Source organism: Littorina saxatilis, linkage group LG16 (assembly GCF_037325665.1).
Source record: "Littorina saxatilis isolate snail1 linkage group LG16, US_GU_Lsax_2.0, whole genome shotgun sequence".
NCBI classification, from domain to species: domain Eukaryota; kingdom Metazoa; phylum Mollusca; class Gastropoda; order Littorinimorpha; family Littorinidae; genus Littorina; species Littorina saxatilis.
The window spans coordinates 35,780,805-35,798,200 of record NC_090260.1 but is presented as its reverse complement, the minus strand read 5'-3'; the positions used below and the strand labels follow the sequence as shown (position 1 = coordinate 35,798,200).

The 17,396-nt window shown below is 40.2% G+C and overlaps 1 protein-coding gene across 1 annotated transcript in view; it reads right to left on the bottom strand.

Moving 5' to 3' along the window:
* LOC138950950 (colorectal mutant cancer protein-like) overlaps positions 1–9,959 on the bottom strand; it is a 72,443-nt gene extending 62,484 nt beyond the window's left edge. Inside the window, exon 1 of the mRNA XM_070322666.1 lies at positions 9,471–9,959. Within this exon, the coding sequence (XP_070178767.1) occupies positions 9,471–9,586 (116 nt within the window). The 5' untranslated portion in view covers positions 9,587–9,959. The remainder of the gene's footprint in view (positions 1–9,470) is intronic.
* Between the last annotated feature and the right edge of the window lie 7,437 nt (positions 9,960–17,396).

The following is a 17,396-nucleotide window of genomic DNA, read 5'->3' as shown; positions in this document are numbered from 1 at the left end:
GGAAGACAGAGAGGCTGAAATTAAATAGAGAGAAAAAGTGAGAGACAGAGTAAGGGTTCTAAAGACTGAGAGAGAGAGAGAGAGAGAGAGAGAGAGAGAGAGAGAGAGAGAGAGAGAGAGAGAGAGGGGGGGGGGGGGGGGGAAGAGAGAACCTCCAATAGCACTAGCAGTAGCAGACACCAATGACTTTTACAGATGTCTCAAATGCTCATAATCCCATCATAGCAGTTTGAGGGCGGTGTATCAAGCAGCCAGGTTGTGCTGAAGGTCTATTGGGGTGTAGTGTCAGCGCTGCTGTCACTTCTCAACTACCCAAGAAAACCATTTGTAAATTCATCACTCAACCTGCTGTCTTTCTAGAAATTATCGTATGATCTGCAAAGACAATTCAAGCAAATGCAAAACTTATAACCAGGGTTTGGATCTCTCCTTCTGGCAGTATTGTAATAACAAACTGAAGTTATTATGTTGATCTTGCAAATTGAGCAGAATCCTTGATTTCAAGACCCTGCTTTTTTTTTTAAGACTTCCTACAGGTTCATGACCTCTTTAAATTTTAACCCCATTGACCCAATTTCTCATATTTTTGGTGGTCTTCAAGAATACATTCATTTTCATTGTGCACTTATTGATTCTATCTGGATGACATCACTGTTACTTAGAAATGTTGTAAGTTTCTTGTTCTATTATTATGTAAGGATTTGTGAATAAGATTCTTTTTTATTGTACATTTATTGATTATTGTGTTATGCTGTGTGGTCGTAAGTGTTACAGTTCTATAGGTTGATATGTTATTGTTTATATATATATGGGCGTCTCTGATACTGAGCACAGACCAAAAATTAATAGGTGTACAACTTTGGGGATGTGTTTGGACACATTGCTGCAAATATGACAGAACCAAATGTTATTCATTTGCCTTCTGAGGCATTTTACTAATAAAATGAACGCTCAATATTACAAAAATCTGTTCTTGTGAATTTATAATATATTTTTGTAATCCGATGAGCGAGTCAAAATGGCGACGAAATGTGTGACATCGGTCAACACGCAACTTTGAAGTGCTCGTTTTTTAAAATTACACAGTTTTCAAATGCGATACAGGTGTTGAAAATACCACAAAGGATGAAAGTTAAATGATGCTAAGCAAAGTTGATAAATGACTAGGCTTCGCCTAAACAGGCACGGTAAAAAGTCGGTCGCGTACATCCATTTTTCAAGAAAATATGAGAGTAGAATCATCTAAGGCCAGCAAAGCACATACACTAACATATTCAATAACAAATGGTCTCAAGAACTCACATTTTCACTGGCTTCTTTGTGCTGTGAATAGCAAGTCGAATCACACTATGGATGTCTCTTATGAAATCATTATGTTGCCATACCCCAAAGATTCAAGAGACATTTGACTTTGGAAAAAACACTCCTGAGAACACACCACAAGCATGTCACTCTCCAAACAGTGAATTTTGAATGACAAAATCGATTTAAAATTCAGTAAAATCAATAAAAACAAATATATAATCGAAATGCTGCAAGGCTTGTTTGAATTTTGTTCAAAACTCAAAATAGATGTACACACCAAATGGCTACTGGTTTTGACAAGCAAATTCAATGCAATTTATTCTTCAAAATGACGAAATGGAACGCTGAACGTCATTACAATACGTAATTTCGTCGTGACGTCATCCGTACATATTTCTGTTCGGCCCGTACACTGTTATTCAGCCGGTACACTCAGGTATTTGGCCTGTGAACCTGTACCAGGCTTGATCCTGTTGGAGTAGGCTATAAATATCAGTCTGCTTAACCTCAACGTCTGATGACCACAATCGGTGCAGAAATGAGATATAACGGGTTTTAACTGACAAAAGTTTGTTTTTCTTCTTAAAAGGTGTACATCTAAATTCAGTCAGGGTTTGTGGTCCTATCAAACAAACATCGTCAAAATCAAAGAAAAATATCAAACCTTAACTGTTTTTAACGGACAAAAGTTTACTTTTCTTCATCAAAAGTTTGAATTGAAATTTAGTTAGGGACAACAGATCTACCTACAAAATTTCACTAAGATCGGTGAAAAAATGGGGTTTAACGGTTTTTCAAACTGCCAAAACTTTGGTTTTTGTCTTGAAAAGTATGTTATGATATTCAGTTAGAAACAACAGACCTACTAACCAAATTTCACAAAAATCGGCTTAAAAATGAGATTTAACGGACTTTTAACTGCCAAAAATATTGCTTTTTTCTCTTGAAAAGTATGTGTTTCTGTTTAATTAAGAACAACGGACTACTATGCCAATTTTTGTGGCAATCCAACTTTAAATTACAAAATGTCACACTCTCCGTGCCAAGATTGAAGACGCCCACATATATATATACAGTAGATGTCCACTATATCGCGGTCTTTGGGGTCCAAAGATTTGAGATCACGATATATCCAATTCGCGAACCTTTGGGTAAAGGGGGGGTTCGCGGCAAGAATTTGAAATGGATGAATATTGTCTGAGTTTTTCTTGGTGTTGTATGAGAGGCCGGGGTATAGTGTCAGTTGATACAGGTCTGTCCGTCTTCTGTTAGTTCTAGTTGGAATTGATAAGCACAAGTTGTTCCTCCCCCCCCCTCTCTCTCTCTCTCTCTCTCTCTCTCTCTCTCTCTCTCTCTCTCTCTCTCTCTCTCTCTCTCTCTCTCTCTCTCTCTCTCTCTCTCTCTCTCTCTCTCTCTCTCTCTCTCTCTCTCTCTCTCTCTCTCTCTCTCTCTCTCTCTCTCTCTCTCTCTCTCTCTCTCTCTCTCTCTCTCTCTCTCTCTCTCTCTCTCTCTCTCTCAGTCTTGTCACCTCGTTCAACTGTTCTATTCTTGTTCTCAATAAGCAGTTAATAATGATGCCTAGATGTTGGTTAGTAGCTGAGGAAACACCTGGCCACAGCAATTAAATGGACACAAGTCATAAATCGGCATGCTCGACTGCACAGCAGACAATAAAGGATGGTCAACCAGTAACCATGCTGCCTAAGGGGTGTCATGTTTGACTGATGTGCGATGGGGTGTGAAGTTTGAGGAGTGCTGTACAAGTCCACAAGAGAATACCTGCTTCTTCACAGGTTGGTCCTGTTTTTTGGGGCGTCCAAGAGGTCGTCGCGATATAGCCGAATTCGCGATTTAGTGGACCACGATTTAGTGGAAGTCCCCTGTATATGGCCTTGGCTCAGAAATGGCGTCGAACTCCATTTTCCCCCCACTCGGGTTATTCATGGCCTAATTTCTGTGAACAGAGCCACAGAAGGACAACGGAAAGAGATTTCTTGGATCTAAGACATGTTTACCTTTCGGTTTTCACTTCAAGTCGATAGCCGATGTTGTTCTTTTGGTCGCTGTGACGCAATTTGTGCTAACTATCGGCCGAGTTTTCTCGATTTGTTTGTGACATTTTACAGTGGGTCTAATTGGATTAATTTATTGCGATAGTGTTCGAGGACATAACATAGAAAATGAAGTTTTCCTGTTCTGCAAAGGCTGATGAAATCATAAAGTATCTTTCGGGCAGAAACGGTCAATGCATCGCCGAGTATTTTTCGGAAACAAACGAAGTGATGTTCATCACGTATTGTCGTAAGGAAACACGCGCATGAATCGTTCACTACAATGAGTTATCAAAAAATACAATCGCCGTTGTTCACTCAAATATTTGATGAGACTAGACCCGAGTATTATTTGCTGGATCAAAATTCATGGTTTTCGTTGTAGTTTGTACAGAAAATGGCTTCATAGGTGAAATGTGTCAATTTGCTGTAAGATGCATCGTGATGAACTACATTTTTGATCGGACTAATACTTTATCGGAAAGGTGTGAGCGGTCACATTCCATTGTTTTAGGCGCGAAATCAATAAAGGGTGAAGCGTCATTGTGAATGAAGTCGTCATGGACGAAGGAAATAGAGAACGTAAAGGTAAATGTTTTGCTGTAATTGTGTTATCTAGCGTGATGAACTGCGTGGCTATGAATAAATGTTTGTAGTTTGTTAATTTGTCACAATGCAACGATGTTTGTTTTTCTGTATTGTTTAGCAAGTACTTGTGCGTAGTTTCCGATCTTGAGACAATTTTCAATTCGATTCCTACATGTGAAAAAAAAAAAAAGTGTATCGATCTTTTGTAAAGTGATGAACTTACATTTTATAGAAACAATTTAATGAAAGACTGGAGAAATAATCATAACTGGCATGATTTCACCAATAATTTGAAAAAAATAAAACCGTCAGCATGTTGTTATTTTGATAGACAAATGCAATGCCTAATGTCGACGTAGTTCATCACTTTTCAACAAATAAATTACACTGATCTAAAAGTTAGCGATTTTTGTTGTTATTTTAGAAATCAGTCATGAAAAAAATGCCTTAATCTAATCTAACTATATCTTCATATAGTTTTGATAAAATCAAACTTATCTCCTAGAATTACTTAATTGGCGTAGTTCATAACCTTACAGCAAGCATCTATTGCCAAATATGTGTAAAGTGATGAACAAAGGTAACTTTTTTTTCCTTTGTCATTGATTGGAATTTTTTAAACAGTTACCTTTTACTTGTGTCAAGTTCAAAATCTGGGATGTTCAACTAATTACAAAATGTCTTCAAGTCACATGAGCATGCACAGTTCATCATCTTACATCAGATCTCTGCAATCTGATTTGTGTAAAGTTATGAACAAACACCAAAGTGTTCTCTATCTCACATTATTTTTTTGAACATATCATATTTGGAGTATTTTTAATCTTAAGTCATATATATTCTTCCATTTTCACTTATTTTGCTTATGTTCTGTCACCAAAGTGGTTTGCGGGTCTCATTGTGTGTTCATCTTGTGATGTAAGGTGATGAACATTTTTCTTATTGGCGTCACTAAATCTTACTATGCTCGGTTTTTTCCTCCAATGTTCTATATTTTATGTCTGCCACCTAATGTAACTTGTTTAATGACATGTTAAATGAATTATGCAGACAGGACAGTCATTTATGTTTAATTTTTTGACAAGTTTGCTGTAATGTGATGAACATCTCCAGTTTTCATGTGATAACTTTTGAGTGCTTCAAGTTACAAGCTTTTTTTTGCCATTGATGTTACCCTCCTTTGATGTGTGTGTTCTGGATATGTGTATTGTGTTCTAGCTCTGTTCCGTTTGGATACTAATATGTGAAATGTGACTTTGTCACGCTGTAAAGTGATGAACAGAAAAGATGGATGAGTAATTTATGTAATTGTTTCTTGTTCACGAACTTGAATTTTGTCTCGTTGATGATAACATGATAATTTATGTCACTTGACATGATGTTTCAGATGACTTTCTAGATAACGTGCGACCTAAGTTTGATTTTCTAGTTTTTGTACTGAATAGAAACTTGCTGTTCATACAATTCAACATTTCATTGCTTTAAAAGTAAATATTTGCTTGCATTATCACTCTGAAATCTGCTACAGATGCTAATTGGTACATGAATGTGATTCCATGTATATTAACTGATAATTCTGTAAGTTTTTGCTATTTTTAACTGAGGCCCTCACATTGTTGTAAGGTGATGAACTGTCCTGCTGTTTATTTTTGTCGGGAACGTAATTCCAATTACTTTATTTTGAATTTTGTACATATTTATCCTTTTGGCTTCCTTTGTCATTATTTACAACTGAAATTTGTAAGCTGTTTATTCAGGTTTCCTTTTAATTGGCATGTTTATCTTGTGACATGATGTAAGTGTGATGAACAGCATGTACGCACATTTTTTGTCCACTGTTAACACAATAAATGTCCGATTACTTCCAGACTTGTTGGGTTGTCTTTGTCATCTTTTTCTCTTTGAGGTGCAGTTTATAAAAACAACATTTTCTGAAAAACACTTTTTGTCACAGTTTCTAGACACCAATTCTGAGCCAAGGCCATATATATATTTATACATGTATACGCATTCAATGTTAAACTAGTGTGGTTTATTCATCGTTAATTTGTAAAGTGTAGAGGACACGATTCTTCGTGGTTTGTGCTAGATATAACTTAAGCTCTCATTATTATTATTCTTAAAAGCAAATTCCAATATCCCCTTAATCCTACCACAGGTTTAATATATATATATATATACAGGCACCTAGGGTTAACAGATAGCAGCCTGAAACTATAAATCTCATCTGAGATCAGACTTAGCCAATGCAGACCACGGAAACTGGAATACATCATGGAGAGGGGGGGGGGGGGGGAGTCTCTAGACAATGAGAAGAATAAGGCACGATGTTGTGTCCTGCTGTAGGTGATGGAATTGAACATTATAACGATCATCATGTACACTCAACAGCAGCATACAGCCTTTAAAATAGTATAGATAGATCGTGGCCTCAGAACACAAAAAATTGGTCAGAAGTGTTCATTAACTGCATGAATACTTTGGTAATAGGTGGGCTTTAAGGTTAAAGACAGTGGGAAGGAAAATGTGTCCTTTATTTGGAGATGTCCTCTCATCACAATGACCTCTACTTCAAGCTGTTCTCTGTGTATCTTGATGTTAAAGGCACAGTAAGCCTCCCGTAAACCATCACAGATACGGTCAGGCTTTTACACACAGTACAAACACCCTTTCATTTAAACACTCACCGATTGAGAACATCCTAGGTGCCCTCCGTAAAGAGCGAACAATTTTCAAAGAATTTATTTTTGCGTGGTTTATCTTACCCCTGAGCCATTGTGAACCCGTGTGATCCAGTTTCCCTTTTTCACAATGTAGTCGTCAGTTAGTCATTTGAATGCGACTCGATGTGAGCTTATATTTACAATAGCACGTTTTCATGCACGAAACAAACGGCTGTGGTTCACAAGAACTCTAGCGATGGCTTTTGACTGTTGAGAGGAACGGCGATATGCACTGATAAACCGTCGTCTGCTATGACCCTTGCGTGACCCTACTTCCGGGCTTTTCTTTTTTCAAACTTTCACAACTTCGAATTGTACTGATCTTGTCTTGATGAAAAAAGAATTCTTTTATGATTAAAGAATGTTTGTGTAACAAGCTGTCAATTTATTATTTAGATTTTAAAAGTTAGGTCTCACGCAAAAACGCACCACGGTCCAAAAATATTTTGATAATCATCGATTCACGGCTATCGCCAGTTTACATCGATAGAATGAGACCCGAAGGGAAGTAACTCATGTTTGACCTGAGTTCAGGATGGGTCCAAAAAGTGTTCGAGACAATCTGCAAAATTAATTCTTTAAAAATTGCTCGCTCTTTACGTAGGGCACCTAGGATGTTCCCGTTTGGTGAGCGTTCAAATGGACTGTGTGTAAAAGCCTGACAGTATCTGTGATGGTTTACGGGAGGCTTACTGTCCGGGCGTGAATTCCGGTATTCATAACAGCCGTCGAGCACCAAAACGAGGCACCATTGTTGTTGAGGACCAAGTCCACGAAAATGAATTCTTTGAAAATTTCTCACGCTCGACAGAAAGCAGCCAGGATGTTCCCGTTCGGTGAGCGTTCAAATGGAAGTATGCTTGTACTATATAAGACGCTCAGGGAGCTCTGTGATGGTTTACGGGAGGCTTACTGTGCCTTTAAACTGCCCTTTCACTAGTCTAGTTTCTATTCAATATAATGCATACACCTGCAGAAAACAAATTAAAATTTTGCTGGGTGATTTGAAATTGTTAAATGGATTATTCTCTCAACCGGCCCCCGTAGCACAGTGGTTAGCGCATCGGGCTGCGGGCCGGGAGGTCGTGGGTTCGAATCCCATCAGGGTCATGTGGGTTTTTCGGGCTACGGTCGGCTCCTACCCAGAGTGGAAGTGCTATGGTTCCTATTGGAAGGCTGGGATCACACAGCCGAGTGTCATTCACTTAACGAATGCGACTTTGAGGGTGCTCAGGTTCTGTTTACCTGACCAACACCGCAGGTGCGGCAGTTCTCGGGCCTGGTTGACGCCAGGATATATTATGATGTTATAAACACCTGCTATTTTCCATACTGTGATACAGAATGGACAAAACCATACAATTGGCTGGATTTTCAGTACCGATCCAACTTTAATGAGTAAATGACAAATAGAGCTTTTGTGAAGGTCTGACAGAACTTTTCATCCTGTTGTCCTTTGACAGTTTGAGTCTAGGAATGTTTAACATTGCTGTGTATAAATAATTTACTTGTTTACAAATGAAAGTGTAAATTGTAATTCATGGCAGGTATGGATAGATCGATCCTTATTTTAATCTTTCTGATCAATTAGGCCAAAAAGTCTGCAGGTGATACTATTAGTATTACTAAGAGTAGGAATTTGCATACTGGCCATGCATGTTTCAATGTTTGTCTAGGATTATGCGCAATTAAGGGACCTGCAGTCTTGCATGTTAATTAATCCCAGCGAAGCTGGAGGTATCCCACAAACGCGCGCTGTACTGTAATCGACTTGAGAAATGTTCATGCCGATAATACATGTATAAAGAAGGAATCTTTGTGCCCTAACTCAGACTACAATTGGGGATGGAAGTTCACAAAAAATTGGGAACATACTAACTAGTAACTTAAATACGGTGGGTGCTGACCAATTCTTCGATTTTTGATCCAACGCCACCCAGGGCCGCTTTGTTGAAGGTAGAATTTCCAAGACTACAGCAATTATGTTCGCGCAAGTAGACGACGTCACGATGTTTTTACGTCAATGCATCCTGACGTCCTCCCCTCTCTTCGACCTTTCTCTCATGCGCGTGGCGTGTGTGTTTTTGCGTGTTTATGAGCAAAAGTGTGTGCGTGTGTGTGCACGCGTTTGTGCGTGCCTAGTTATGTGGATGTGTGTGTGCATGTGTGTGTTAGTGTGTACATGTGTGTGTGTGAGAGAGAGTGTGAGAGAGAGTGAGAGAGTGTGTGAGGAGAGAGAGAGGCGATATTTCCTTCGCGGGGGGTATGCAGTGTCTCTAATGGCATTGCACTTCTACTTAATTCATAAATTTTCAGAATGTCCAAACTTACTCTAAGTGCACCGCTGTTGGATCAGAGACTGCTTGATCTTTCTTGCTATAGATATCTCTCTCTCTATTACACACACACACACACACACACACACACACAACAGCAGTGTCATATTGACTCAAAAGCAGCTCTATGTCTGTACTGTGTTCCATACTGATTACTGGTACTGTACACAGGTCTGTCTTTTAACAGTTGTGACTGTGTTTGCAAACACTATGTGTCGAAGCTGATCTTCTGCTCTAAACAAATCACACACACCTGCAATGTCAATCAAAATTGAGGGAGACGGGGTAAGGGGTGCATGGTGGGTTAGCTAGCTGTCAGTAAACTGTAAAGCCTTAGGCTGGTGGAGGGATGACTTGGGGTAGAGGTAGTCTACTCCTTAGTCGTCCATACAACTCTTCATAGCGAATGCATTATGAGCCACATGACTTGGGTCTGATAAACGATAAGGGCGAAACTATAAACCTACCCGTCCAAATATCCATCGCCATCAGCATCACAACTGTTGAAAAGTCGTCTGAGTCTTTCTTCTTCACTTGTTCCACTGGAATCGCTTCCACTGCTGGTAGCTTGGCCTGCAGACATCGCGTCTTGTCTCTCGCACTCAGCTATACTTCGCCTTCACCGCCAAACCTTCAGCGCACCACGTCGGCCACACCATGTCGAAACGCATCAAACATTCTGAAATAAACGTCACTTCTGCAAAACTTTTTCTGCTTCTATTATTTTTCACTCGCTGCGGTCTCAGACTATGGGGCGCTCCAGACAAAACTAATCGATATTGTTGTGGAGCACCTGACAGTCCCGTTCGTTTGTATAGGATTAAAGTTACACTGTAAACACACCTATAACCTTATTCCTGACTTGTTCCAACAATTAGCAATGCACACTTTGCGCCTAAAAATGCCCAAAAACAGTCAAAAAGACCTCTATACTTTTGGCTCAGTTTCCAAGCAATAATACCTCCCTCATGAAACACTGGGAAAAGAAGGCCGACAGTGATTGGCCAATGCCAAATTCCTTTGTGACGCACAGCCCCTGAGGATATGCGAGGTAGGCGAAGGAGGCGAGGGTGCTAAATGGCTCGTGCCCCATCCTGAAGGGAGCTGCTTCCATCCGTGACGAGAGAAAAGACAACTAATATGTACCGGGGAGAAAAAAACTGGAGAAAGAAGACGGGAGAAAAGACAACCAATATATACCAGAACCAAAAAAAACGCCGCGAGAGGAAAAAGAAGAACTGAGACGGAGAAACCGGGATTGAAGACATTTTTAAACTCAAGAGAACAAAAAACTTGACTAAATGTAAAAACTAACAGGATAGTGAGAATATACCGTAAACGACTACCTTGTTACTGCCCATACCCCCGTATAAACCAATTTCAATAGAAAGTAGGGGTTGTCAGTGCGATTACTTGGTACTACCATGTGCAGGATACGCTCCGGCCTCGTGAAAAATAGCGGTAAGCTCTTAGTTACCGTGATAAAAATCATCACTTGGAATAAAAGGCCGGATATGTTTCTGTGCAAAAAATGACTATCATCTTTCTCCGTCTGTGACACTCGCGCGTTCTCGTGTGTGCCAGTGCCGCCTTGCCACAATGGAACCTGGAAATTAACCACAAAAATAATTTTGCGTCATGCGGTTCCAGGGGCGGATCACATCATTTTCAGTAGTACGGTGGGGGGTTTCCACATTTTTTTTTTAGGGACAATTCAGTCGACGCCGCGATAAAAATCAAGGAAAATGGAGCAATCTGGTGCAATCTGAGCCATAAGTTTTTCTTTATTTCTTTATTTTCTGTATTTATTTCTTTTTACATTTAGTCAAGTTATGACTAAATGTTTTAACATAGAGGGGGTAATCGAGACGAGGGTCGTGGTGTATGTGTGTGTGTGTGTATGTGTGTGTGTGTGTGTGTGTGTGTGTGTGTGTGTGTGTGCGTGCGTGCGTGTAGAGCGATTCAGACCAAACTACTGGACCGATCTTTATGAAATTTGACATGAGAGTTCCTGGGTATGATATCCCCATACGTTTTTTTCATTTTTTTGTTCGACGAAGCCCGGACTTCGGTATTGCATTTCAGCTTGGTGGCTTAAAATTTAATTAATGACTTAGGTCATTAAAAATCTGAAAATTGTAAAAAAAAAAAAAATTTTATACTATCCAAATTTACGTTCATCTTATTCTCCATCATTTGCTGATTCCAAAAACATATAAATATGTTATATTTGGATTAAAAACAAGCTCTGAAAATTAAATATATAAAAAGTATTATCAAAATTAAATTTTCGAAATCAATTTAAAAACACTTTCATCTTATTCCTTGTCGGTTCCTGATTCCAAAAACATATAGATATGATATGTTTGGATTGAAAACACGCTCAGAAAGTTAAAACGAAGAGAGGTACAGAAAAGCGTGCTATCCTTCTCAGCGCAACTACTACCCCGCTCTTCTTGTCAATTTCACTGCCTTTGCCATGAGCGGTGGACTGACGATGCTACGAGTATACGGTCTTGCTGCGTTGCATTGCGTTCAGTTTCATTCTGTGAGTTCGACAGCTACTTGACTAAATGTTGTATTTTCGCCTTACGCGACTTGTTACATTTAGTCAAGATTTGACTAAATGTATTAACGTAGAGGGGGGAATCGAGACGAGGGTCATATGGTGTTTGTGTGTCTGTGTGTGTGTGTGTAGAGCGATTCAGACTAAACTACTGGACCGATCTTTATGAAATTTGACATGAGAGTTCCTGGGTATGAAATCCCCTAACGTTTTTTTCATTTTTTTGATAAATGTCTTTGATGACGTCATATCCGGCTTTTCGTGAAAGTTGAGGCGGCACTGTCACGCCCTTATTTTTCAACCAAATTGGTTGAAATTTTGGTCAAGTAATCTTCGACGAAGCCCGGACTTCAATATTGCATTTCAGCTTGGTGGCCTAAAAATTAATTAATGACTTTGGTCATTAAAAATCTGAAAATTGTAAAAAAAAAAATGTTTTATAAAACGATCCAAATTTACGTTCATCTTATTCTCCATCATTTGCTGATTCCAAAAACATAAATATGTTATATTTGGATTAAAAACAAGCTCTGAAAATTAAATATATAAAAATTATTATCAAAAATGTCCAAATCAATTTAAAAACACTTTAATCTTATTCCTTGTCGGTTCCTGATTCCAAAAACATATAGATATGCTATGTTTGGATTAAAAACACGCTCAGAAAGTTAAAACGAAGAGAGGTACAGAAAAGCGTGCTATCCTTCTCAGCGCAACTACTACCCCGCTCTTCTTGTCAATTTCACTGCCTTTGCCGTGAGCGGTGGACTGACGATGCTACGAGTATACGGTCTTGCTGCGTTGCATTGCGTTCAGTTTCATTCTGTGAGTTCGACAGCTACTTGACTAAATGTTGTATTTTCGCCTTACGCGACTTGTTTCTTTTTTTCTTCTTCTTTTTTTATTAGCCTGCCCCCCCCCCCCCCCCCCCCCCCCCCGGAAACTCCGGAAACCCCCCCTGGGTCCGCCCCTGCGGTTCAGTATTAAACAAATGCACATATCTCAAAAACTGAAGAACTGACACTGATGCTGACTTCGCGTGTGCAGTCAGTGTGTGTATGTGTCACTGTGTGTGTTTGTGTTTGTGTGTGTGTGTGTTTCTTGTCTCACGGTTGTTTGGGGAACCTTCTTCTGAGTGAAACTTTCTTTGCAAGAAAACAAGCTAGTAGTTAACAGCATGAAACAAAAAGTGGTCTATATTAGGCAACCTTCCCCTAATCATGACCAGCGAGCGAAAGTGAGCCTTTAAATATATTCAAAAAAGCAATGAGTGTAAATCTGGTATAACACACTGCAAACCATGTAGTATTCTTCATCCAACAACCTGCACTTGCGTGCCTTTTGCTCCAAACGTCCCGGAGTCGAAACGTACTTAAGAGACGTGTCCGAGTCTTATGGTACCTCGATCTATTCAAAAGCCTCGTTAAATCTTTGACGTCAAAGCAAAAAGACGTCACTCTAGAAAGTATATGTTCTTACAATTCTCCCAGAGAAAACTGCAAGCGTAAAAGACGGTGTTTCAGAGAAAACTGCAAGCGCAAAAGACGGTGTTTCAGAATGACGTTTGTCTCGGTGAATCTGTCATCATTAGCAGTGGAAAATTAAGTTCCTGCCAGGCCAGGCTAGTTTGACACGACCTCATTTACATGATATTCTCACGTGTGAGTGTCTGGTTTTTATGACATGGGTGGTTTTTCTCACGTGTGTTGGATAAAAAAAAGAATGAACTCTTGCACCCGAACAGGAAACATTTCCAACAACAGCCTGCGCTGTATGCACTTTCTTACCAGTAAAATAGCACCCCATGCCCTGGGAACAAGTCATCAGAGACCGACGGTTCTACCACCATGGACAAACTTTCGGCCATTTTAGTCCGGCAAATTTGTTAAAACACGGGGACTAATTATCCTTTTACACCGGCAACAGTGGGCCGGTGACAGCAATATATCACCTGTAATTATGTTGACAGGCAGGGAAAAAGCATCGCTCAATTAATAAATTATTATTTTTTCAACGGAACTGACGCGCCCCAAGCAATTCATGTTTTGTAAAGCATACCTGCAACGAATTGTTTATGAATTGCTTATCGTTATAGGGGTTGAATGTCGCTTAATTCTCACAAAATGTCAGAAGATTGTGAGTACAATAAGAAAAAAAATTAAAAATGTATTTGTCTTCAAGGGCGGAAATGGGTACGAGTTGAAAGTGGTGACGAATGAATGAGAAGAATTAACACGAACGAAACACAAACATTTTTGTTGAAACACCAATAAGTTGAGAAAGTACAGAACAAGCAAACAGACAAACCAGGGGCGGACGAGGGGGGGGGGGGGGGGGTCTGGGGTTTCCGAAAACCTCCCCCCCCCCCCCCCGCCACAAAAAAAAATTGTGTTTTTTGGGGGGTATTAATCAGTGACAAAATCTGCTGCCTGAAACTGGTAATGATCATCCTCAGAATGCACTAGATTGCACCCTTTTTTCAAAATTTTCCGGGGGAGCATGCCCCTGGACCCCCCTAGGAAGCTAGGCGCTTTGCGCCGTCGGCTCGGCGCTTCGCGCCTTCACACCTATATCTTCACAGTATACTTTTGGAAACCCCCCCCCCCATAAAATGAACTGATCCGCCCCTGCAAACAATCAAAGGAACAAAGAAAACAACAATTAATTATCAATCAATGGCAAGAATAAACTGTGAAGTAAAATATCTTTGGAGTTAAATCAGTTTTTGCCTGGGAATAATTTTGTTTCGTACGTCGTACAAGAGAAAAGTATTGCACGAACTATAGTTACTCCGGAGTATAAATCTTCTTACGATATCTTTACCCGGAGTACAATTTTGTGGAGTAAACATTTCGTAGTGAGTAGTTTTCCGTTCCTGGGACCGGTGTACTTGGAGTTTTAAGTATAATGATCTGATCATCTGTGAAGTCCATTTGAGCCACGGTATCAAGTGGATATCTAGTAAGAATAGACTTTGATGTAAGATTAAGTGGAATAATAGTTCGCTTGACATATGAAGTCCATTTGAGCCACGTTATCAAGTGGATGTCTGGTAGGATGAGATGATTGATGATAAATATATAAAAATATTAATTTAATTAATATATAAAGTACAATGATAGATCGCTTCATTTGTCAAGTCCATTGGAGAAAATTGAGCACATGGACATCTCGACGAAGTGACTACTGGTGTAAGATAAAGTACAATGATAATTCGCTCGATTTGTGAAGACCATTTAACCAAGCAGAAATCTGATCGGAATGGACATACACGTAAGATAAAGTACAATGATATTTCGCTTGATTTGTGAAGTTGATGTTCAGACCATCTCCCTGGCAGCTGTCCACTGTTCAACTGCTCTATTGTGTTGGGATCTTGTTGAAATCTGCAAGGTGGCAAAACGTCCATTGTCCGTGATTCCAGAAACGAAAGTAAAATGTTCCACTTCTGTATTTATACTGGAAGAAACATAACACGCGTTCGGGCCAAAACCCCTCGAATTCGTGTTTACTTTTCTTGAGTTACTTGGTGATTATTTTTCCCGAGGCGTTTTGTTATTGTTTGGTTCTTTTGTAAGGCACAGTCCTTCCTACGGAAAAAAAGTTGGCCTCGCCATCTTAGATCTGGCCAGGCTGTGTGTGTGTGTGGACAAGACTTGAACAAAGTAACTCTGCACATACATGAATGCACCCATTTTCCTACCCCAACTTAAACATTCATTCCCGTGTCATTTCATTCAAACTTTATATGCCATTAAAGGCCCTTTACTTGGCTACCGGGCACACTTTTCTGATCAAAGTTTTTTTGTTATAGGTGTCACATGACCGCCGCCAAGTAAGGGTACCCTCAAAATCGACCTGACAAAAACGTCAGGTACCAACAAAATCTACAAAAAAAATCAGAATAGGCGCAACTTGGCAACTTTTACATACGAGGAGAAAGCCAAATTAATGATCTAACCAAAACAGCATGTTTTTGTTTTTTTGCTATCTTGCGTATATCTTGTGTTAACGGCACAGTCAGCCTCCCGTAAACCATCACAGACACTGTCAGGCTTTTACACACAGTATTAATTCTTTGAAAATTGCTCGCTCTTTACGTAGGGCACCTAGGATGTTCTCAAGCGGTGAGTGTTTAAACGAAAGGGTGTTCAAGTTGTACTGTGTGCAAAAGCCTGACAGTATCTGTGATGGTTTACGGGAGGCTAAGTGTGCCTTTAACTAATGTAATTTCTACTGATGCAGGTGTGGAGCGAATGAGTAGTAGAAAACGAGAGTTTTTTGCGTCCTTTATGAGGTGTACCATAACAAAAAGCGGCGCTGCCCCGGTATTTCAGCAATGACTGAATGGATTGCTTCGACACTTGAGCAGAACTACACGGGTAGAACTGCGCCTTTAACTTTCCTTGAATGAGTTCAAGTGTTTGGTGACTATTTTGTTCTTTGTAAGTATACGTGGAACTGTTCAACTAAACAAAGGCCATTTTTGGCTGAAATATAATTACTGTATATGCTCTATGCTCGGTGAGGGGGTGCAATCGCCCATACGCCAAAAGCGTGTTGTTTGCACAGTAAATACAGCCGCGAAAAATAGCTCGCTTGAAACTGTCTTATATATCAATTCCATTGTAATTTAAAAATTACAAAACACCATGAAAAATCATTATCGACTTCTTCTTCTTCTTCGTTCATGGGCTTAGACTCCCACGTTCACTCATGTTTTTAGCACGAGTGGATTTTTACGTGCATGACCGTTTTTACCCCGCCATTCAGGTGACCAACGACATTCTGTCTGCTCTGGATGGTGGTGATGTGTCTGTGCTCACCCTACTGGACCTCTCGGCAGCGTTTGACACAATAGATCATGTCACACTGCTGAGCAGGCTCCAGACCTTGTATGGCATCTCTGGTCCAGCGCTGGCATGGTTTGAGTCCTATCTTACGGACAGAACTCAGGCTGTGCTTGTCGATGGCCAGAGATCAGCCCCAGCCCCCCTTGTTTTCGGTGTCCCTCAAGGCTCTGTACTTGGCCCCGTCCTCTTCATTATGTATACCAAACCCTTGTCTGCCCTCATTCAAAATCATTCCGTTTCAAACCAGTCTTTTGCTGATGATACCCAGTTGTATAAGCCTAGTTCCCCCGCTGAGACACATGCCGCCATCCAGACCATTCAGACCTGTATCTTAGATGTTAAGTCATGGATGGTAGAAAATAAGTTAAAACTAAATGATGATAAGACAGAGGCACTTCTGTGCATGAAAAAGTCCACAAAGTTCCCAAATTCTCAACCTTCGTCTGTCCAAGTAGGCAATATCGACATCTCTTTCTCTTCTTCAGCTAGAAACCTCGGCTTCACCATCTCCTCAGACATGTCACTCAACAAGCACATCTCCAACATCTGTAGGTCCGCATACTTTGAACTCCGCAAGATCGCAACCATCCGCCATACTCTGTCCGTTCAAACTACAAACACTCTAGTCTGCTCTCTTGTTCTTTCTAAACTTGACTACTGTAACTCTCTTCTCTCTGGCTGTCCACTCTACCTCCTGCACAAACTACAGAAAGTTCAAAATTCTGCAGCACGCCTGATCCTCAAAGCACGAAAAAAAGATCATGTCACACCACTTCGCCGCACACTCCACTGGTTACCCATCCAAGCCCGCATTGAATACAAACTGTCCACTCTCTGCTTTCACTTCTTCTCTGCCTCGTCTCCTGCTTATTTCTCTGAACTTCTCACTGTATACACTCCTGCTAGACAACTCCGCTCCTCTTCTGATAGCCGCACCCTAGTCATCCCACACACAAAATCAAAAGCATACGGAC